General features: G+C 39.3%; 4 protein-coding genes across 8 annotated transcripts in view; 2 read left to right on the forward strand and 2 right to left on the reverse strand.

Moving 5' to 3' along the window:
• Positions 1-7,279, forward strand: part of eml5 (EMAP like 5) — a 57,530-nt gene extending 50,251 nt beyond the window's left edge. Inside the window, exons 35-42 of one of the 2 annotated variants that reach the window (XM_017477212.3) lie at positions 144-258; positions 790-978; positions 1,201-1,373; positions 1,920-2,082; positions 2,301-2,404; positions 3,060-3,213; positions 4,969-5,069; positions 6,009-7,279. In XM_017477212.3, the coding sequence (XP_017332701.2) occupies positions 144-258; positions 790-978; positions 1,201-1,373; positions 1,920-2,082; positions 2,301-2,404; positions 3,060-3,213; positions 4,969-5,069; positions 6,009-6,045 (1,036 nt within the window). In that variant the 3' untranslated portion in view covers positions 6,046-7,279. Of the gene's footprint in view, positions 1-143; positions 259-789; positions 979-1,200; positions 1,374-1,919; positions 2,083-2,300; positions 2,405-3,059; positions 3,214-4,968; positions 5,070-6,008 lie in introns of those variants that run through there. The other variant, XR_008396970.1, reaches the window with a different exon arrangement.
• Positions 7,280-9,839: 2,560 nt separating this feature from the next.
• Positions 9,840-16,376, reverse strand: isca2 (iron-sulfur cluster assembly 2). 2 transcript variants are annotated; one of them, XM_017476657.2, is made up of 4 exons: positions 16,356-16,376; positions 15,490-15,646; positions 12,107-12,222; positions 9,840-10,403 (listed from the first exon to the last, which is right to left on the reverse strand). In XM_017476657.2, exons 1-4 carry the CDS (start codon positions 16,358-16,360, stop codon positions 10,229-10,231), a joined length of 453 nt encoding a protein of 150 aa, XP_017332146.1. In that variant the 5' UTR covers positions 16,361-16,376; the 3' UTR covers positions 9,840-10,228. The 2 variants fall into 2 exon arrangements, with proteins under 2 accessions (XP_017332146.1, XP_017332145.1); XM_017476656.3 differs by lacking the exon at positions 16,356-16,376 and adding an exon at positions 16,128-16,274.
• On the forward strand, positions 16,002-20,401 carry LOC108270217 (NPC intracellular cholesterol transporter 2). Of its 3 annotated transcripts, none has more exons than XM_053682613.1 (5): positions 16,002-16,041; positions 16,975-17,076; positions 18,375-18,482; positions 19,460-19,632; positions 19,775-20,401. In XM_053682613.1, the coding sequence occupies exons 1-5, from the start codon at positions 16,017-16,019 to the stop codon at positions 19,859-19,861; spliced, it is 495 nt and encodes a 164-aa protein (XP_053538588.1). In that variant the 5' UTR covers positions 16,002-16,016; the 3' UTR covers positions 19,862-20,401. The 3 variants fall into 3 exon arrangements, with proteins under 3 accessions (XP_053538588.1, XP_017332148.1, XP_017332147.1); XM_017476659.2 differs by lacking the exon at positions 16,002-16,041 and adding an exon at positions 16,500-16,650; XM_017476658.3 differs by lacking the exon at positions 16,002-16,041 and adding an exon at positions 16,673-16,799.
• Positions 20,402-21,430: 1,029 nt separating this feature from the next.
• Positions 21,431-22,621, reverse strand: gskip (gsk3b interacting protein). The gene is made up of 3 exons (XM_017476660.3): positions 22,539-22,621; positions 21,872-22,102; positions 21,431-21,784 (listed from the first exon to the last, which is right to left on the reverse strand). The coding sequence occupies exons 1-3, from the start codon at positions 22,575-22,577 to the stop codon at positions 21,626-21,628; spliced, it is 429 nt and encodes a 142-aa protein (XP_017332149.1). The 5' UTR covers positions 22,578-22,621; the 3' UTR covers positions 21,431-21,625.
• Positions 22,622-22,781: the final 160 nt, after the last annotated feature.

The following is a 22,781-nucleotide window of genomic DNA, read 5'->3' on the forward strand; positions in this document are numbered from 1 at the left end:
CTGTATTATTGTTTGAACTGTTGGACTTATAAGTTTTTTTGTTTTAGAAATGTAAAAATTAGACAATTTGTGTACAGCAGAACAGTTCTAAAATTATTTAGTTAGAAAGACAGCTCTGTGTGTGTGTGCACTGCCACCTTTAGGTCTAAGGAGGGTGGTGCGCTGAAATTGTGGGATCAGGAGCTGAAGCGCTGCAGGGCTTTTAGACTGGAGACTGGTCAGATCATCGATTGTGTGCGTTCTGTCTGCAGAGGCAAGGTACTACAGACTGTGATGTGCATTACAAGTTTACTACAGGGCAAAAGTTTTGTTTGTAGGAACATTTGTTTGTAAACAAATATATATATATATATATATATATATATATATATATATATATATATATCAGAAGGTCAGTAGAATGTGAGAGCTTTTTTTTTCTTATAATGCATTACTGCAAACCTAAGAAATTAAGTATGTAATACTAAACCTATATATTTTCATAGTTTTCATAGTATTAGCCAATATACATCGGATTGAACCAACTCATCGAAAGCCACGGTAGTGTCCTGTGTTCAGTGTGAGATCCGTGTGTGTCAGTATCACACAATTTCCTGCCATGTTTCAGTGGATCAAAAGAATATGGCATATCAAATCCAGTACCATTGTATTCCTATTAGAGAGTTCTGGCTCAAAAAGTATTTCACAGGCTTTGAGTATACATATACATACATTGAATGGAGACTCAAAAAATGTCCTGCCATTGCGCTTGCTTCCTTAATAATTTTGTCGCTCTGTTGTCTTGTTTAGGGTAAAATCCTTGTGGGGACACGGAATGCAGAGATCATTGAGGTTGGGGAGAAGAACGCAGCGTGTAACATCCTGGTGAACGGCCACATGGACGGCCCTATCTGGGGACTGGGAGCTCACCCTACACGAGACGTCTTTCTGTCTGCTGCAGAGGACGGCACAGTACGCCTCTGGGACATTCCTGAGAGGGTAACAACTTCAGACAGTCACATGTGCACACACACACACACACACACACACACACACACACACACACACACACGCGCCCTCAAAGCGTCTACTTAATCAAATGCAGTGTGAGCTCATTAGAATGCAGTACCTTTGATACAGCACCACATACTGAGAAGATTTCAGCAAAATGTCATCCACAGTTAACACTAATAGTGCTGTACTCCTATGGGCCAAAAACAGAAGATGCTGAATAAGGTGAACCTGGGCCATCCTGCACGCACTGTCAGCTACAGTCCTGAGGGCGATATGGTGGCGATCGGCATGAAGAACGGAGAGTTCATCATCCTCCTTGTAACGTCCCTGAAGATCTGGGGCAAAAAGAGAGATCGCCGCACTGCCATCCAGGATATCAGGTTGGACTTGAGCTCCTATAAGACAGTAGGAACATTTGCACTTGAAGATACATTGGCCAATATTTTAATAGTCCTTACTATTTCAAATAACGTTGCGTGAACCGTACACTTGAGAAAACAGTGGATTTCCTGGCTGTGTTTAATTCCCTCCTGTCAGTAATGTTAAAAGCATGCCCCTTTTTTAATACTCAGAAACACAAACACAGCCGTGTTACACAGACAGCACAAGACATGACCTGCTGTGGAAAAGCATAATAAATAAAACAATAAATAAATCAAACGGAATTCCTAAAGTTGCTTCCTAGGCCTTTCATACCATTTTTGCATAATTTTATTTGGCATGTCAGTGATTTGCGTGTTTCTTTCTAACTTTGTACCAAAAGCTGTGCAAGTAGATTGAGCTTATGAAAAGCTAATTGCTATATTTGTTGTTGTTGTTGTTGTTGTTGTTTACCTTGTAAATTAAACTTTCCTCACTGCATATTTAAAGGAAAGTGTCATGTGTAAGTAAGTGAGGTGACCACAACCCTCTGCGCTCCTCAACAGGTTCAGTCCAGATTCACGCTACCTTGCTGTTGGCTCCAGTGAGAACGCTGTAGATTTCTACGACCTGACCGTGGGACCTCAGCTGAACCGTATTAACTGCTGCAGAGACATCCCGAGCTTTGTCATTCAGATGGACTTTTCTGCTGATAGCTGTTATATACAGGTACACCCTAATGTGTGTGTGTGTGTGCACATTTAATAGATTTGTTTCTGCTATGCTGTGCGCAGTCTTGGTTCAACATTTTCTTACATTCCCTACTCACAACAGACATTCTTGGGTGTCTCATTTGTCTTCCTTTGTAATTAAACTATGCCACAGAGGAATAGAACTTACATGCTCTTCTTTAAAGTATGTTTATTTTCCTGTGTTGCGTCCTGTAGTTGTCCACTGGGGCGTACAAACGGATGGTTTACGAAGTGCCTTATGGAAAGCAGGTCACAGAGCAGGCAGTCATAGACAGAATCACCTGGGCCACCTGGACAAGGTAACTCACAGAACACTGCAGTGCTCTCGTTTCAGTAAACAAATGACTGCTCCATTCCCGCCCTTGCCCTGTGTGCACGGAGCTTGTATGTCCTCCCGTGTTTTGGGGTTTCCTCCGGGTACACTGGAGGAAGTCCAAAGACTTGCATTGTAGGTTGATTGCCATTTCTAAATAGTCTGTAGTTTGTGAGTGTGTGTGTGATTGTGCCCTGTCCAGGGTGTCCCCCGAGTCCCCTGGGAGTCCTCCAGGCTCCCACACGACCCCGTGTAGGATAAGCGGTACAGAAAATGGATGGATGGAATGATTGCTGCCTCACTTATATTTAAAACGTGACTGTGGACTTTTATTCGCGCTACAGTGTTATAGTATTCAGACAGCATTCAGACACAGTTTTGATCAGAGAGTTGTGTTGCACCCTGGTTGAACAATCCAGACCCAGAATTACATCACGTCTCTTCCTCCAGTCTGTAATCCCTTTGGAAAGCCTGGTGTGGAATTTCAAGTCAGTTTCAGACTTTTATATTTTCAAATTGATTAACCAGCAGCAGGTGTTACATCATAGACCTAGAAGCAAATGTATGCACTTTCAGTTCACATAGTACACATCATGTTCACTCTAAGGCTTGTTGTGTTGTTTTTGTCCGTCTGTGTGCAGTGTTCTGGGGGATGAGGTGGTGGGAATCTGGTCCCGCAACACAGATAAAGCTGACGTAACGTGCGCCTGTGTTTCCCATTCCGGTCTCAACGTGGTCACAGGTGATGACTTTGGGATGGTAAAGCTGTTCGACTTTCCATGTCCAGAGAAATTTGTAAGTTTTTTTTATTTAAATTTTTGAATATATATATATATATAATATTAGGGCTGCAACTAACGATTATTTTCATTATCGATTAGTTGGTTGAATATTTTTTCGATTAATAGGATGGGGTGGGTTACACAACTGTTTGTCCAAAACAGAAAAGAACCCAATACACACACACACACACACACACACACACACACAATATAAACTAAAATAAATTTCTATATATAATTTATTTTATTCGTTTATTTTAGTTTATATTATATATATATTATATTTTAGTTTATATAAGTATTTATGCGTTATTTTTTATGGATGCACAAAAAGTACTGAATTAATCTACAGTCCTAAATTAATAATAAAATCGCACTTTCACTGCACCTTGTGGTTGATGTTACTCACTGCCTTTAGACATAATATTTTACTTGTTTACTTCATAGTGATCATAGTGTTTTAATTAGACATTACAGATCTTACTTGTGCACACACTCTGTATCAGCGCGTCTACACCGCGAGTGATCAGCAACGCGGCCTTGTTACTAACAAATATCGTTATAATAAATGACAGAATTTACACTGCAAGCGCACAAATGCAGCATATAATCACAATAAACTTAAATTAAACTAAACTTTTTAAGCAACTTGCACCAGTATCCCCTGCCCCTTACACACAGTGGGGCATTTTGGATATAAACATGTTTGTGTTCGTGCAGCACTGTTTGATCTCCGCAGTGTTTAATATAAAATGCTCCCTGCCTTAGAGGACTTTCTTCCTCAGTCACGTGACGATTTCGGCTCCGTCTGATGGTGACTGAGGTCATGTTGGGAATAAAAGGTAATGCTGACAGAAAGTAAACCGAAGAAAGTCATTGTCCGTGAATCTGGGTGTCTGCTAATGCTAGTGTGCGTATGACATCATGCGCCGTCGCCTAGGAAGTGGCTTATAGTTCCGGTTATTAAAAGAAAACCGCTAGTGTTATATTTGAGATGATGTTACCTCTCTAAAATCCACACACTAGACGGTAGAGTGCACAGTGCATAGTGTACAGTACTTCATTTGGGACACAACTTTAGTATTCAGTCTCCGAAGCGTGTTTTCAGAAGAGAAGTAACGTAATCAGTAAATCTCCCCAGTGCCGCGCGCAGACCAGCTAATCGATAATGAGATTCGTTGACAACGATTTTCATATTCGATTATTAGCGATTTTGTCGATTAGTTCTTGCAGCTCTAATATATATATATGTATATATATATGTGTGTGTGTGTGTGTGTGTGTGTGTGTGTGTGTGTGTGTGTATATATTATAATAATTGTTGTTGAAAATGCCTGTGAATTATGGGGAGCTGTTTGAGCAAAAAATTCAGTGGCAGTATGAATAACTGCTCGTGGAATTTTCTTGTAAATGATTGTCTTGATTAAAGTGCTTAATCTTTTCAACAATTCATTAGATAAGAGTAATTACAATTACATGTATTACATGCGATAGAAATTACCGAAGCAACAATTAGCCTAGATGAAATGTAGAAGTGAACAAAAACCCCACTAGCATAGGGAAATATGAAAATACTTCCCTGATGATTATCGTCATACTACTGCTCCACACAGGACCTTCAGAATGTAGTCTTGATTGTCTGAATACTTGTTTTTGAAGATGCTGAAACTACTATAGCGCCCTACACCACCATTCTCCACACAATGCACATTTCTGTGAATGTGAAAAGGACGCTTCTTAACAGAACCCCCTGTTTTTTTTCCCTCAGGCCAAACACAAGCGCTTTCTAGGCCACTCGGCCCATGTGACCAACATCCGCTTTACCAACGGGGACCGGTTTGTCATCAGTGCTGGAGGTGACGATAGAAGGTACTTAGCAACATTGATATTTATTTCTAGTGGTTTTACTTCCTGTTCTCCGCAGACATTTCACTTCTGCCTGTTTGGCTAAGAGTCTTGTGATGGAAGATCAGAGTGGAAACTGATGTACTGTACAAACACTCCCTTTGTTGTAGAGTGAGATCAGATTAGAGATGAATATCAGAATCAGAATCTCTTTAATAGCCTCGATAATTTATATACAGGAATGCGTCTCGGTCTTGTACACAGAACAAAACATATATGAATATTAGCACTGTATTCCTTTTCTTTAAAGTGCACCTATTATGGTTTTTCAAATATTACCTTCCATGTAGTGTGTTATAGAGCTGTTTTGAATGTAAAAACGTCTGCAAAGTTTCAAAAATCAAAGTGCACGACAAACGGGTTTATTGACTCCCAAAAGCAGGAACCGATTCTGAACAGCTGAAATGAGTCGTTAGTAATTGAAGACTTCACTTCCTGTACAAACCTATATAGGTTTGTAACAAAAAACCCTTCCTCTGGTCTTCATTGACTGCTTGCTGACATCGGTAGACCAATCACAACAGACTGGGACATCTGACCAATCAGAGCAGAGCATGCTATCTGAAAGGAGGAGTTTAGAATGAATCCTTTAGAGCGGATCATTTTGAGTTGTTTGTGACACTGGGGGGAAAAAAGGGTAATGCTGGAGTTTAAATTATTCACACAATAAAGTGCTTTTTGACCTTGGATGCATGTAAATCTATTGTCTGAGACCTTTAAAACAAAATTAGGCATGTTTCAAAACCATAATAGGTGCACTTTAAATATATCGGTACATTTCGGTTATATTTTGGATGAGGAAAAAGGACTGATTCCCTGTCGAAATGGAAGAAGATGATGATGCATGTTACGGTTTGTAAGGATTTCATTTCTAACCTGTCCTATCTTCTGTTTCTTAAACAGTCTGTTTGTTTGGAGGTGTGTCCATGTTCCTCACTGACACACTCGATACCGCTGTAGGCCCGGAGGAAAGGTGAAGAGGAGCGAGCATCCAAGATGGATGATCTCCACGTTTCCGGAACCAGGTGCATGTATCTGAACAAGCCTCCAGTCCCACCTTTACACCTGCCTGAACCACACTGTATTGTCTTCTCAGTCTGAATGATGCTGAAAAAGAGAATTGAATTCTCTAATCTCATCAAAGTGATGTCTAAAATATACTGTATGTATCCCCTGCTGTGTTTCACATTGTCCCTGGTTTGAAGATGGAATGTTTTGGGGTTGTTGTTTTTTTTTAACAATTGTGGTATGTCTGCATCATTAAGTGTGTAAGAGTTTCTTCCAATCAAATGACTTAACAAATGTGTAGCAAGCAAAACAGGATTAGCCTTAAAGCAGTCTTTTTAAGATATGTTGGTTTAAAAGTTTCCTTTTTACATGATCACACTCTTGTCTTTTATGTGCTTATCATGTCTTGACGTATTTGTTCTTTGGTCTGAAATCTTTTCATTAATGATCAGAACTCTTGTGGCCTTCTCCCTGAATGTAACACAGCTGTTATATTCTTGGATGTCAGCATGCCAAAGCATACTATGCACTGTATACTTGACCTGCTCACTGTGGTTCTCCAGTGGTCTTTACTGTCATCCCTGAACATGCTCTTCACTCATCAGACCTCAGATCCTCCCTACACACGTAGGTGGCATTCCTAACCGTAGCATCTCTAGCTTGAGCAGTAACCGTGATTTCTGTGTGCAGACGTGTGTGTGTGTGTGTGTGTGTGTGTGTGTGTGTAGGTAAGAAATGTAGGCTTTGTATCTTGTGTCTGAGAACAAACTTTTGAAGAAACGTCTATTAAAAAATATAATAATACATGGGAAGGGAGGATGTGTGTTGATGCTGTATTGCATCATATTAAATCATTATTCATTGTGCTGCTAAAGCCTTTTAAGGTCATATATCATGTTTCGGAAAGAAGAACTTGTTTCTTCCAACAGATTGAATATCACTGAACTGGAATGTTCCAACTCAAGAAAGTAAATGGAGATTATAACATGCAAAATGTTTTCTATTTCATTTGTTGTCATACTGATAAATAGTGCAAGATGTGTTGAGTGCATATTTTGATTTTCTGATATTAATGTAAATATCGATTGTAAAGACATTCTTTTGTATATTTTTGTGAAATGTTTTCTTAAAAGTCCAATTTGATTAAAAAATGAGTGTATAATGAATGTGTGATTGATACTTTGCTATATAGTATTTATGTTATGATCAACATTTTCAGGAAAATGAAGTCACTCTAATCGACTGGAATCGTCGAAGGGCTTATCTCACTAACAACGAAGTAAACAAGGCACCGACGTGTTAATGGAGCTATTGCAACTAATCTAATCAGAGGGACGAAAGCAGCTCAAAGACCTTCAATGCGATTGAGTTCAGGATGCCCGCTAGAATCCAGAGAATTTGGTAGTAAGTGTAATGTAATCAGCAACATGTTATCAGATCTTAAAAACAAACCTGTGTTTTGAGCTCAGCCTACTGTGTCACCAAACCTGATGTCTGGAGCTGATGCTACACATAACTGCTCAGGAACTTACTGACCCCTTACTGCCAATATACAGCAGGGGAAATAAGTATTGGACTTGTGTCAACAGTAAATATATTTCCAATCAGGCTATTCACATGAAACTTTCACCAGACATCAGTATCAACTCAAGAAATCTGTAAAAATTTAAAGAATTCACAACATTAAAGTCCATTAACAGTTATATAGTGGAATGAAACAGGAAAAAAAGTATTAAACACACTAAGAAAAAGCAGTTCTCCAAGACAAGGTAAGGCAAGGAACCAGTCGAAAACCGTAAGTAATTATACCCCCTGTCTGTGCAAATTAATATCAGCTGGGTTAGTAAATTGATGGTCTATGAAAAGGCTTTTAATTACCAAGGTGTCACAAAAGAAACATCTCATGATGGGTAAAAGCAAAGAGCTCTCCCAAGACCTTTGGAACCTTATTGTTGCAAAACATATTGATGGAATTGAATACAGACGTATTTCATAACCTCTGAATCCTCCAGTAAGCAACATTGGGGCCATTATCTGCAAGCGGAAGCAACATCACTCCGTCATCAACCGGCCACGCACAGGAGCCACGCACGCAATGTTGAACCACGCACTCCTCGCAAGATTTCTGACCAGCGAGAATAGTCAGAAGAGTAGCCCAAGAGCCAAGGACCACTCAGAAAGAGCTCCAGAAACACTTGGAGGCAGCAGGTGCCATCATCACAGAGAATAAGGCAATGCACTCCGCTGCTCACGCCCACCCTGCAAGACTCCATTACTAAAAAAAAAAGGCATATCGAAGCTCGTTTAAAGTTTGCTATATCTCATTTGGACAAGCCTATGAAATACTGGGAGAGTATAGTCTGGTCAGACGAGAGCAAAACTGAACTTTTTGGCTGTCATACTACACACCATGTTTGGAGAAGAAATGGCACTGCACATCACCCTAAAAACACTACATCAACAGTGAAGTGTGGAGGTGGAAGCATCACGGTGTGAGGCTGTTTTCATCGCATGGTACTGGCAGACTTCAAGTAATTGAAGGAATGATGAACGGAGCCCTTTACAGGGAGATTCTTGAGAAGAATCTGCTGCCATCGAAAAGTATGATGAAGATGAGACGTGGGTGGACCTTCCAGCAGGACAACGATCCAAAGCATACAGCAAAGGAAACTCTCAAATGGTTTCAGAGAAAACAAATCAAGGCTTTAGAATGGCCCAGTTAATCACCTGACTTGAATCCAGTTGAACAAGATTTAAAGACAATATGTTTAGATTAGAAGAATGTCCCAAAATCACACCTGAATACTGCGGCCCATTAATTTCTTCATACAGGAAGCGTCTTCAAGACGTCATTACAAACAAATGCTTCTCCACTAACTATTAAATACATTTCAGTCAGCATGTTGAATGCTTTTTTCCTGTGTCATTCTGCTTTATTACACACAACTTTATTTATGGAAGTATGGTGAAATATTTTCTGTGAATAGCCTGATTGGAAATATATTTACTGAAAAAAAAATGTTGATACATCCAATACTTATTTCCATCACTGTAGCTCTTGTGTAGGGCACTGCAAAAAAATATAATCTTAGCTAGAAAATATCTTGAATATAGTCAAATGGATCTAATATTTCTTTAACATTACAATAAACCAAATATAAGATCATTTAACATATTTCATGAGATAATTTTGCTTCTTTTTAAAAAATAAATGCTTAAGATAGGCAAAAGTATCTGCTAATAGTACAAGACTATTTCAAGCTTGAAATGAGTACAAATGTCTTGAAATAGGTTTAATAATCTTTTCGTAATCTTATAGTACAAAATACTAGATACATTTGACTTTATTCAAGACGACTTGCTAAGGTGCCATTTTTTTTTGCAGTGGGATTAAAGCTGGGGCTGAAACGGTTGAGTGTCAGATTTTAACCATCAACATACCCAACATCATCATCATATTCATTCCCTGCAACAGTCATTTCTTTGGACACTGGTGCATGAGGATATTTAGAATAAATTGCACAGGCAGCCAGTATTAATAGTTACATTGGCTATAGAGTTAAATATGTCTTGAATACTAAAAGCAGCCTACATAGTACAGCACATCTCTCTCTCTCTCACTCACTCACACACACACACACACAGAACTTAGAGAGTAAACACAACTATATTTATATATTTCACGTTTTCTTATACGAAATATGAAAAAATATTTTAAAGACTGTATCACTTAATATATTTATTTTATTATTATTTCCTATTTACAATCTGTACGTACAATTTGCAGGAAAAGACATTGTGATATTGTAGTGATCTCCACTAGTGTAGACTCCAGGCATGTTTCACGAGTACAGCTTCAAATCATAAAATAACACAATATTTCACACTGTTTCGTTTCTATTCAGGTGTGTGTGTGTGTGGAACACAAAATCATTGAGGTGTGGCTCGTTTTCACAATACAATGAGAGGTTATCACAGGTTCTCAATTCTGTCTGCATGTGTACTCTGTTCTGTAACACGTGATTGAACTTCCTCTATCGCAGGATGTTTATACACAAAAATGGGGAACTGGGACTGAAAGCCGGTGTTAAATGTTTATGATGCAGAAGCAAGTTTCAGACTTTGACAGAGAAAGAGCTGCCGCATGAGCAGCCGTGTTCTGCCTGCGGGTTCCTGAGCACCTGGAAGGTGGAGCGGATGAGCTCCTGACTAAAGTCAAGCGTTGCTCCTTTCACAAACTCCAGACTCTCCTCGTCTACTATCACGCCCACGCCGTTCTGCTCGAAAACCCTGCAGAAGTGCAGAGACAAAGAGGCTAAATTATTTTTCACCTGGTCAAGTGATTGTTCAAAAATCAGTCCATGTCTGACTGTCAACTTTGTGTCCAAATACAGTCCCCTCCGAAAGTATTGGAACAGCAAGCTTTTTTTTTTTTTTTTTTTGGCTATGCACTGAATACATTTAGGTTTGAGCTCAACTGATGAATAAGATTATATTCATTTTCAGCTTTCATTTCCTGATATTTACATTTAGATGTGTTAAACAACTTAAAACATTGCACCTTTTGTATCAGACCACCCAATTTTTAGTTGAGCAAAGATATAGGAACAAATAAGTCTTGAAGTAAATGAAAGTAAATAACATTTAGTATTTGGTTGCGTGTCCATGACTTGCAATAACTGCATCAAGCCTGTGACCAGCAAATTGTAGGTTTCTTATTTTGTGATCCTTTACCGGTCTTTTACTGCAGCCTCTTTCAGTTGTTGCTTGTTTCAGGAGATTTCTCCTTTTTTAGTCTAGAAATGCTTGCTTGGTTGGGTTATGGTCTGGTGATTAACTTGGCCAGTCTAAAACCTGATGAAGTCCTTTGTTGAGTTGGCAGTGTATTTTGGATCATTGTCTTGCTGCATGAGGAAGTTCCTCCTGATTAATTTGGATGCATTTCTCTGTGAATTGGCAGACAAAATATTCCTGTAAACTTCTGAATTCATTCAGCTGCTACCGTCATGAGTTACATCATTAATGAAGATTAGTGAGCCTGTTCCAGAAGCAGCCATGCAAGCCCAGGCCATGACACTTCCTCCACCATGTTTCACAGATGAGCTTATATGTTTTGGATCATGAACAGATCCTTTCTTTCTCCACACTTTGGCCTTTACATCACTTTTGTAGAGGTTATTCTTGGTTCCAGAACTTTTGTGGCTCATCTCTGTATTTCTTTGTGAATTTGGATTTCTCATTCTTACTGCTGATGAGTGGTTTTCGTCTTGTGGTATGACCTCAATATTTCTGCTCTTAAAGTCTTCCTTGAATGGTGGGTTGTGATGCCTTCACCCCTGCCCTGTGAAGGTTGTTTTTGATGTCACTGACTGTTGTTTTTGGGTTTTTCTTCACAGCTCTCACAATGTTTCTGTCATCAACTGCTGTTGTTTTCCTTAGCCGACCTGTTCCATGTCTGACTGCTAGTACACCAGTGGTTTCTTTCTTTTTCAAAATATTCTAAATGGTTGTCTTGGCTATGCCTAACGTTTGTGCAATGTTCAAACAAAAGTGCTATGATTTTTTTTTTTAAAAACACCTAGATGTAAATATCAGGAAATGAAAGCTGAAATTCTGATCTGTTGTCTCGTATTCATCTTTTGATCTCAAACACAAACGTCTTCAATGTATAATGAAAACAGAATTGGACTTGCTGTTCCAATACTTTCGAAATGATCTGAAATCTAAATAGACCAAAGTTAACAACTACCTTTAAACTTTCATTATAAATTACCTGCTTATCTCTCATTAGTGAGAAATGTGTGGAAATTATAGCCTGTATTATCACATGTACACTACGCATACGTGCAACAAATACGAATAGCATTGAAAATGCTGGCGTATACCTTTAAAAGCTGCTTACTATATCAAAACCCTTGTCAAGCACAAATTCTTGACAAAAAAAGGGAGTTATCAGCTAAGAGCGTCTGCCTGTGAGTGCATGATTGCGTTACCTGTCATCTTCATTTTTGGCAGTGTCCACAGAAAACTTGTACTGGAACCCAGAGCAGCCTCCACCCTCCACCTGTATCCTCAGATATTCTCCCTTCTGCATGATTTCTCTCAGCCTCTGCACAAAACACATGTTCTACTGTAAAGATTCTGCATGCCATTTCTATACGTCACGCAGCTATAGCCAGGATTATGTCAGGGGTTGTGTCTGAACTCGCGTACTAATCTACTACACAGTAAGCAAAATGCAGTACACCAGAGGGGTAGTATGTACGAATTTTCAGTACGCGAGAGACAGAAGGTGAGAAATACCCGGATGGCGTACTGCTCCCAGCGAGATTTTGCAGTATGCAACCGATGTACACTACGCGAGTCAAACGATCCCATAATGCAACAGGACCGGTGCAGACAAGCTCAGGAAAAAAAAAAGGTTAGTATGTACTGTTTCAACGGTTGTGCAGTAGGTACTGCATCGAATTTACTTTACAGTATGTACTGTTGTAGGGTTGTCACGGTACCAAAATTTCAGTAGTCGGTACCAATACCAGTAAAATTCCATGGTACTTGGTACCAAAGCAAAACACAAAAACATGCTAATTGAACAACACTATTTTAGTAATAAAGATAAATATCAATATAAAACGTATTTTTAAAAATGTCATTCTGTATACTTCAAGTATATCATTATTAAAGCTACTTGAGTTAACCAGACAACTGTAGAAATGTAGAAATGTTTTTCTGACTGATATTAAAGACATAAACAGGGCTAGCCACACATCTATTTTTTTCTAACACATAAATTTCAGATATCGAAAAGCTTCTGATGTGTAAAATTAGTAAGCCCCATCATTTATTTCCCCCCCAAAAAAGTTAAAGCATTAAATGTTTAATAAGGACTCCTGACCGTATTAGCGTTAGACGCGCGTATGCTAAACATTAAACTCACCTACTTGAACTGCCTGAATAAATACCACGGTTAAGCAACCGCTCCTCCTGAAAGCACGGTCAATCTATCCGCACATACATATTAGGGGCGCGGCTTTTACACACTTAGCGGTAACAGCACCGAAAGCGGAAAAACGAGCGTCCGAAAGAAATAGAAATATATTTCGCCTACTACACAGTAGTAGGCGAAAGCCGAACGCAGCCGAAGAACCGGTACTTTTGACATCCCTATACTGTTGTGCCCAAAAGTTTGCATACCCCTTGCAGAATCGGCTAAACCTTAATACTGTTAATAAAATAAGATGAATCATAAAAATCCCATGTTGTGTTTTATTTAGTTCTGTCCTGAATAAGCTATTTCACATAACAGATGTTTACATATAGTCCACAACACAACATAGCTGAATTTATATAAAATACGCAGTTCAAAAGTTTACATACGCTTGATTCTTAATACTGTGTGTCGTTATGACTGTGTGTTTTTATGTTTTGTGATAGTTGTTCATGAGTCCCTTGTTTGTCCTGAGCAGTTAAACTGCCCACTGTTCTTCAGAAAAATCCTCCAGGTCCTGCACATTATTTACTTTTCCAGCATCTTCTGTATATTTGACCTCTTTCCAACAGTGGGTATATGATGTTGAGATCCATCTTTTCACACTGCGGACAACTGACGGACTCACAACTATTACAAAAGGTGCAAACATTCACTGATGCTCAAGAAGGCAACACGACACGTTAAGAGCCAGGGGGTGTAAACTTTTGAGCTGGATGATTAGTGTAAATTATTATTATTTTGTCAGTATCTTATTTAGTGTCTGAAGAGCAGTACTAAATGAAAAAAATATCTTTAAACAAAATAATAATGTACACCGATCATCCTGTTCAAAAGTTTACATCCCCCTGGCTCTTAATGTTGCCTTCTTGAGCATCAGTGAATGTTTGCACCTTTTGTTATAGTTGTGGACGAGTCCCTCAGTTTGAAAAGATGGATCTCAACATCATATAGCCACCGCTGGAAATGGGTCAAATATGCAGAATATCCACAACTCCTTGCCCGAAGGAGGAGTTTTGTGACGGTTTGCTTCACCAATTTCAAGGATGCATTTTAGAGACGTGTAAATGAAATGTGGAAAAATAAATCAAAGGAACGATAAATGAAATGATAAGGTATAAATTATATTAGGAATCATGGAAGTAGAAAGACTGAGATGCAGTGAGGAGTTTGTTTTACGGTCACAGTGTTCTTTTCCGTTACATGATGTGTTAGTATTTACCAATATTTGCACACACTTTTAATACACACTCAAAAGTTTTCTTCACAAAAAGAGTACACACTTTACGTACATAGTATAAGTATGCCAACTGGGACACAGGGTATGTTACATTTTTGCCACTGAGTTCACTGTTTTCAGTTTCAAAGTGTTTTTCTTCTTTCTCTGTTTATATTTTTGTTCATTTCTTGAAAAGTTATGTTCAATACTTTTGGCACAAATTGAATTCCATAGTAATTGGATTAGCTATTGCCCCCTAGGTGTGAATGACTGTGTGAATATATGTGTGCATTGTGGCCTGCAATGGACCTGCATCCCATTCAGAGTGCATTCCCAACCCTTAAGCAAAAAGTACTATATGCATCACTTTTTACACATACGCTAGGAACATTGTACAGTACACGTGACGCAAATTTAGCCATTAGCAGCGTACGTACGTACTGCATTCAATTCTTCTGCACTATTTAGTTCTTCCACAAGGTGGCAGCAGTGATCCAGGGCCGTTGATTCTCAAGATAGTCGAAGAAAAAACAAAAACCGAAGAGATGGAAACGAATGCAGGTCAGAAAGTACCTGCATTTGTATAATTCTAGCCTAAAAGAGTATAAGGATTTGTACATGGGTGCTAATCGTTGCGAGAGATTGCCCAAGCGTTGTTCTTCGTGTTGTTCTGATTCTTCTTCGTTGTCGTCCTTCACACTAGAAGACCTGTTTTACTGCTCTGTACAGACTCTTGTAGGCCAGGAGGGGTAGTGCAAGTTGTCGTAATGTGCATGCGTCGACCATCTGCGTATGCGTACATGTCAAATAGAGTATACTTTGAAAGGCTATGCGTACGACTGTGCGCATACGCAAGTGTACGCGTAAAAAACTAAGTATACCAGAGACTTTACGCCACTAAAATGTTCCTGTTATAGGCTCCGGATCCACTGTGACCCTGACCAGGATAAAATGGTTACTGAGAAGATGAATAAACAGGCAAAGAAAAACAAGTTCATCCAGTTTTGAGGGGGGAAAAGCTGCCAATGGGCTTATTTACAGTTATTTATCTGTGCCACACCTTGAATCTATGTAGAACACACCTAAATGGACATTTCTGAAAAAAAATGTATATACAAAGTCATACTTCAATGCTACTATATCGTAATGGAGTGAGAGGATTTACAAACCTTGACACACGCATCACTAAGTTGTACTGTATGGTCAGTGGGACTGGAGGAGACCTGCTGCTGTCCCTGTGATGAGCTGCTGCTCCTATAACACAGTGTGGACACAAGAGGGGACTCATCACATGCCAGCACAGGTCTCAATCCTGCTGAAGACACACTGCAAAACAAAGCCAGCTGTTAGACAACTCTACAGTCATTTAATGAGTGTCTTTATAAACAACTGAGCCTCAGATGGAACCAGGAGGAAGTTCTCTACAACTTACATTAAAGGTTATAGAAAGAAAAAAACCCACACCCTTCTGTGTGTGAGATGCCTACTTAGATAAGACTGACAAATAAATAATCATTACTAAACTAAAGAATAAATGCGCTCATTCAGTACAATATGATCTGACATGAATGAATGATTGTGAGTTAGTTAACAGTAGCGTTAGTTTCAGCAACAGCTCTGCCCTTGACTCTGGCGCTGCTAATATAACACACATCCAGTAGCAGTGGCGCGCTAGCCTAGCTAACAGCACAGGGGGATGACTCGACACACTTATTCAAAACGTAAGCGTTAAAAAGCTTGTTTAATCTGTCTATTTTTTTTAATTCCAAGTCATTTTTTACACGCTCTCATTTAGCTATAAACCTACTTGATAACTTTCCACGCTCTTGTTTTGAGTGCGCTTATCGTCAGTACTCTAGCGAGTGACATCTTCCATAAGACAACAACGACTGGAAAGGGGTTGCCAGGTCTTTAACAAAACGCAACAATGTTCAAAGTCTTTTTTTTTTTTTTTTTTAATCGTCAAGGCTTTTAGATAATGTAGAGAATATACTATAAAAAAATTTTATGATACAATATTTAATTAGTCGGTCACCTCATGTTCTTTTTGGACAAAGCAGAGCTTATTGTTATAGCTCAAGTTTCTAATTTTGAGTGTTAGTATATCTGGCAACGAGGCGGGATGTTAAGGCGCTCCCCCCTCAAAGCGAACAATTCAATTAGTCAGCGTATTTGAGAGAGACGGTTGTGATTGGCTGAGAGCGCTTGTCAAGCTAATCACGAGTGGAACACGCCACGGATCTGTGGGTTTTTCCATAAAAGAAGTCAGCGTTGTCTTGTGATGTTTTAGTGAACTAGGAGTGACTGGGCCAGTTTTCAGGCGTGGTGCGGTGCGTATTAACGCTGCTTCAATGGATTTTTTAAAATCTTCTTTATATGTTTGTTTGTGTGTCATGATGAGTATGAGTGAAATAAAACGCGATGGTGAATTGTAGACCAGTCGGCTGTTCTGTGTTTTGGATGGTGTTTGTGAAACTCGGTAAAACTTGAACATGTTTATATAGCTGTTTTACGGCGTGTAAATCCAGTCACATGACTGAATGGCACGGCGTTGTTTGTAGCTTTAGGTCGGAGTTCACTTTTGAGGCTGTTCGTAAGAGGGGAAACTCTTAAACTCCAGGATAAGTTTTGTTTTGTGTCTGATCCGTAAATAGGAATCACCTGTGCGATGGACTTCCGTGTTATTGCGTGTGCCTTCGTTCTCCCACTGTTGCTGGGCCTCTCACATGCAGAGCAGGTGAAGTTTATTGACTGTGGTGAGTAAATCAACCCAAATGTCTCCTCTTGATGAAACCCTTGTATTAAACATGAATGGGAATTCTGACCTTTTTCAGTGAGTCGGATCATTTGACTCGGCTCACCAATTGTTTCATGATCCTCCATGCTGTTTTTCTGCCAAAGCAGTATTACTTCTGTATTTCAGTTTTGATAAAATCCACTTGCACATTGATCTGATAAATCTGATCAGAAGGTCATGTGCTCAAATCCCAGCGCTGCCACTGCTGGAACCCTGAGCAAAACCCTTAACACTCAACTGCTCCGTTGTATAAAATGAGAGAAGTCTTTGTCACATGTACATCACATCACAGCACAGTGACAGTCTTTTTTTTGCATGTCCCTGCTTGTTAGGAAGTTTGGTTCAGCGGGCAGGGTCAGCCTGATGTGGTGCTTCTGTAGCAGATAGGGTTAATGGACTTGTTCAGGGGCCTGATAGTGGCAGCTTGAACCCCCGACCTTCTGATCAATAACACAGCCGTAACCATTGAGGCACCACTGCACAAAAATCGAAGTTACTCTGTATAAGGGTGTTTGGGCCAAAAGCCCAAATTGTAAATCAGCAAGGCACTACAAATATGCAAATGCCGTAAGGGTGTGTTAATGCTGCTGTGCCTTTTTGTCTTGAAACTAGATTAGATCTCCTTGAATACATCAAATGTATATACAAGTACATCATTTCATCCCTGTCATGATGAAATTAGTGAGGGAATTAGATTTTAGTATTAGTATTTTTTTTTTTTTTTTTTTTTTTTTTTTTTTTTTTTTTTCTGGCTACGGATTAATAATGTACTGTTTCATGATCGTAATGGGATGATGTATTACAAAGACTTAATGTAATCTGTATTTTGAAAAGGGAAGCTGGTGTTTGTCTTTGCTTGGTTTGCAAAACAATTTGCCTTGAGCTGCTGTCATATTTTAGGAAGCGTGCTCCATTTATTCTTTCACGGCTGACCAGTGAGTGTAGAGCTTCTATTCAGCAACATCTATTAACTGATTATTGTTCATTTTCATTGTTATGCACACATGTCAAAGATGTGGCTGTTTATTGAAAAACTTTGGTAAATGTAACGATAAAGTGTTTTTGTGCTTAATCGCGTTACAAAACTTCATTTCTTCATTTAAGAAGCACCACACCATGTCACCTCGGCATAAAACCACTTCCTATGTACCATATCTGACACGTCTGTGCCTGTAATCATGGTGTGACTATATGACTCAGTCATGTATCACTTCAGTGGTTTAATTCTGTGTTCTCCCCCCACCATTTGTGATCTAGGCTCAGTTGTTGGAACTGTGAAGGAGGTTAACATTTCTCCCTGCCCAAGTCAGCCATGCCAGCTTCACAAGGGACAGTCCTACACTGTAAACGTGACCTTCACCAGCGGTAATCAACTTTATACTGCTTTTCCACTTGTGTACAATTTGGTCATTTAAAACTATAAAAAGAAATATTCATTTGTCAGTCTAATGTGTGAATTGCACCCAGGATCAATATAGATGTATTTAAAAAAAAAAAAAAAAAAAGGCCAAAAGTATATGGACACTTGACTCTCAGACCCATGCATGGGCCTTCCCCAAAATAGGATGCATTGGAGCATTAGTTTCCCTTCACTGGATCGAAGAGGCCCAAATGTTGTGCCCTTGTGCACAAAGTGAGGTTCATAAAGACGGGGTTTTCCAAAGTTGGTGTGGAAGAAGTCAAGTGTCCTGAGCCCTGACCTCAACACCGCTGAACACCTTTGGGATGAATTAGACCATAGATTATTAGGCCTCCTCACTTGACATCAGTGCCTGACCTCACTAATGTTCTTGAAAATGTTCTTAATGTTCTTCAAAATCTAGTGACAAGCCTTTGCAGTAAAGTGAAGGTTATTATAATGGCAAGAAGGGGGGGATTAATCTGGAATGGGATCTTCAGCGAGCACATGGGTGTGATTGGTCAGGTTTCCATGTACTGTGGTTGGGGTGTGTACAAAGGTTGAATAGCAAGTTGTAGTTTCACGTCCATGTATGTAGGCAGCAGTGACCCAGTGTTAAACTCTGACTCTAGGAGTTACTATCACAGTAACTCCGAACACTGTTGGACCCTTGAACAAGGCCCTAATCCCTCAGGTGTGTACTGTAGCTTACTGCATTGTTAAATGTAATTGTAAACATTAGAATAACTTTACATGTTCACACTACACTTCTGCTTCTGTGTGTTCATTCATGCACTTCTGCTGAGCCTACTCTCGCCTTTAGGTTGCATGGAGTGCAAATCCTGTAAATACTACTGTGCAAAAGTACCATTTGTTTCATCATGATTATGAACACCACTTAAGCAAAAACAAAACTAGCTTTGCTCATGTGTCTAATTTGCAGCGACTGACAGTCAGACAAGCAAAGCCGTGGTCCATGGCGTGATTGCTGGTGTCCCTGTTCCCTTTCCAATCCCTGTTGATGATGGCTGCAAGTCTGGAATCCATTGCCCTATTCAGAAGCAAAACACCTACAGTTATGTCAACCAGCTTCCTGTTAAAACAGAGTATCCATCAGTAAGTTTTTGCTGTTTCAGTTATTTCTCCTGTCTGTTAAACAGAACCATTAGCGCTACACGCATCCACAATCAAAGCAGAGTTATATGATCTGGTGGACCCTTGCTTGTATAATTAATTGACTGAATTTTTATTTATTAAGTTAAGACTGGTTGTGGAGTGGGAACTTGGAGATGACTCCAGTAAAGATTTGTTCTGCATCAAATTTCCTGTCCAGATCGTCAGCTGAAGATCTACGCCAACTCCACCAAAGGAAACCTCGAAAGGGATATTGTGGTTTTTATGAACTTTTAATTATTTTTTTAAAGAAATGATATATAACATCTGTTTTAGATATTTTTTTTTCTAATTACTAATGAACTCCTTTTAAACTGAGGAAATATTTAATGATTTATTATAGTCAGTAATTGAGTTAATGTTTTAAGTGATCAGTGTTAATGATCAAAAGGACGTCTAAATGCATTTTCCTGGCTTCTGTGGGTAACCAGTGGTAACCCAGACTTTCTACACTAAAGTGTCTAATTTTAATATTGAAGTTATGACAAATACAAATATTTTACAAGCATGTGTCTATCTGAAATAAAGATCATTTTAACTTGGGTTGGTCAAAATTGTGCCATGACTGCAGGTGTGTTCGTCACTCTGCACTGTAATGTGTTTAGTTTTCTCTTGCTCCTCGGTAATAATTAGTAACGTTTTGTACATGTGATCATGGTGATCCTAAGCCAGATTAATTTTTCTTGAAATAAAATCCAAATACAGTAACATATGTAACAGTCATTAATGTGTGCTTTTTATTAAATGATCGTGTTTGTCAATCCAGTCTCACACACGTGCACACATTCATGTCTAGGATTTCTGAATAAACTCCCAACACTAATTCAATGTGTTTGAGGTTCTAGACTTGGTGTTTCAATGAAAAGTGCGAGCCGGACTGATAAGTCGCCTTATTTCCACAAAGCAGCAAAATCTGCTTAAGGCCAAAATCTAATAGCTTCACAAAGATATGAGGGCAAACTCGTAAGCTGATGGACTCGTATCAACACTGTGCTGTTCCTTTTGACTGTTAAAATAAATTAAGGGCACTTTTATATTTAGTAGCCCTTTTAAATGCTATTATAATGACTGCAGTTTCCTTTGTGACTTTATGCAACACAGTCATAATTTAAGGTCATTGTGCAGTTAAAAAAACTTAAGTCTACTGACAAGACACTGAATTTCAGTCTCACATGAACTGCCAATCAACCCCTTTCATCTTACTAACATTCAAGTAAAGGTTTTATATTTCGTTTTTGAGCCAAAACTGCTTTTTCTTTAAATGAATAACATTACACTGGATAAAGTAACACCATGTAAGGACAATGCCCAACCTTTCTAATACAGCTGAAGCAATTCAGTCAAGCAAAATCATCCCTGTGGTCCAATAAAGTGAAAGGAAAACAGATCCACAACCTGAGTCACATTTCCAAACAAAGTATATTGTAAGGAAATTTCACACTGGACAGAACATTCCAGACCATCACAATAAAGCATCATAGAAATCAACCAGTTTTTCTTTCTTTTTTTAAATTTATTTATTTTTTTGTAAAAACAAGCAGCTTTTCAGGTCCAGTTTAGTCAAAATAGTAAAGCTTTACTGGGTAAAAGGGCACAGAGCTGGTTTTTGTTTCTAGTCACAATATTGGCTGACCAAGTGATTAACAAATTTTGTTATTAATTGGTCATGTGCAAAAGTATCTCCAGTATTTTCTAGACCCTACACTCAAAATTGTACAGCATCCTCTGTTTTTCTTTCCCCCCCCCCCATAGCAGAAAACACAAAAAAATTTGTCATCTTTGTAAAATCAAAAGTGTGACTAAAATAAGCCAGGAAGGTGTTTCGGATTGGAAAGGTTGCCATGGATGCTTTAAGCTGACTGTTGCACAGAACTGCAGCGTGACTGCTGTCAAGCAAAGATGTCTGGAAGCAGCGCCTGGGTTCAGGCTGAACTTTTCACTGGCCGTTTGGTTTGAGCCTCTCGAGTCGCTGGAGCAGGGCATTTCCGAATGCTTCTCTGTAACCCGGGCTCAGAGAGTCCAGGAGTGAGTAAACAGTCTCATGATACTGAGTGCTCAGACCTGCATCCACCTGATCAAAGGTGTGTCCCACCACCTGCAGTTCAATACAATGCAATGCGATGAGAGTTCAGTGGTGTTAAACACAAGCCATAATGAAAACAGACAGTGTATCTGCACTCACTCTGAGCCCTGCTTCACTCAGCTCTAAGCAGTAGCGCTTTCCTTCTCTCGTCTCCACGTTGATAAAAGCCAAATCCAGACCACTGGTGAGAGTTTTAGACACGAACATGTTGCTCACTGCAAACAGGACGTCGCTGACTATAGCTTCAGCCTCCAGCCTCATGTCTTTAACACCGCGCTCATCATAGGAGGACACGGGCAGATCCTCTGGCGGACAGTCCACCTCCATCCCCTAAACACAGCACTGAGCACTTTTACTGCGGGCTTTATTCGAGAGAAAAAAACTGACGTAATCGAGAATGCTAGCTAGCTAACTTTATTGAACTAGCAGACAACCTCACTACATTCAAATAACGTACTAACATACAACCAAAAGATCGTAGTGACAGTGATGTACTTGCATGGCAAACAAATAAAAGCACGTTAACTCTACAATTCAACAAACATCATGCCGCCTACATGACTATATACAGAATATAGCGTGATAGCGAGCTAACTCTGGCTAATAGCGGCACTGCTAGCTAAAGCTTAGTGATAAACAGTGCGATAAAATGACAAATATGTCACACTGTGCAAAATAATACACACTGCAGGTGAAATAAAATATTTTATAGTACGTCACACGACTGATAATTTGTTTAAAGATTAATAATGTTTTAGCTACAGACCTCCTCCATGGACAGTTCATCAGTGCACTTCCGGCTCATGCCGGCAAATAAGGGTGTGTTCACCACCAACAATTATTACGCAGCACTCAAAGTCAGTACGTGTCGGAAAATGCACCATAAACTGGTTTGCCAACTGCTATAAAATATTACAGAAGAATGAATGCGCACAATTTCTCATAACGTGTGTGAAATGCTGATTAAAAACCTTGCACAGCGATTTATAAGGACGTAATAATATTAGGA

This window comes from Ictalurus punctatus, chromosome 9 (assembly GCF_001660625.3).
Source record: "Ictalurus punctatus breed USDA103 chromosome 9, Coco_2.0, whole genome shotgun sequence".
Classification (NCBI taxonomy): Eukaryota; Metazoa; Chordata; class Actinopteri; order Siluriformes; family Ictaluridae; genus Ictalurus; species Ictalurus punctatus.

Bases quoted from the DNA above. Each gene is read 5' to 3' on its own strand.
- isca2 (XM_017476656.3), bottom strand. From the start codon at position 16,189: ATGTCACTCGCTAGAGTACTGACGATAAGCGCACTCAAAACAAGAGCG. The intron at 15,647-16,127 runs GTAGGTTTATAG...TTTGTTTTGCAG, and splicing joins AGAGCGTGGAAAGTTATCAA to TGTGTCTTCAGCAGGATTGA. The intron at 12,223-15,489 runs GTTTGTAAATCC...TGTTTTGTGCAG, and splicing joins TTAGTGATGCGTGTGTCAAG to AGGCTGAGAGAAATCATGCA.
- gskip (XM_017476660.3), bottom strand. From the start codon at position 22,577: ATGAGCCGGAAGTGCACTGATGAACTGTCCATGGAGGAG. The intron at 22,103-22,538 runs GTCTGTAGCTAA...TGCTGTGTTTAG, and splicing joins ATGAACTGTCCATGGAGGAG to GGGATGGAGGTGGACTGTCC. The intron at 21,785-21,871 runs GTGAGTGCAGAT...ATTGAACTGCAG, and splicing joins TGAGTGAAGCAGGGCTCAGA to GTGGTGGGACACACCTTTGA.
- LOC108270217 (XM_017476658.3), top strand. From the start codon at position 16,742: ATGGTGAATTGTAGACCAGTCGGCTGTTCTGTGTTTTGGATGGTGTTT. The intron at 16,800-16,974 runs GTAAAACTTGAA...ATCCGTAAATAG, and splicing joins GATGGTGTTTGTGAAACTCG to GAATCACCTGTGCGATGGAC. The intron at 18,483-19,459 runs GTAATCAACTTT...TCTAATTTGCAG, and splicing joins AAACGTGACCTTCACCAGCG to CGACTGACAGTCAGACAAGC.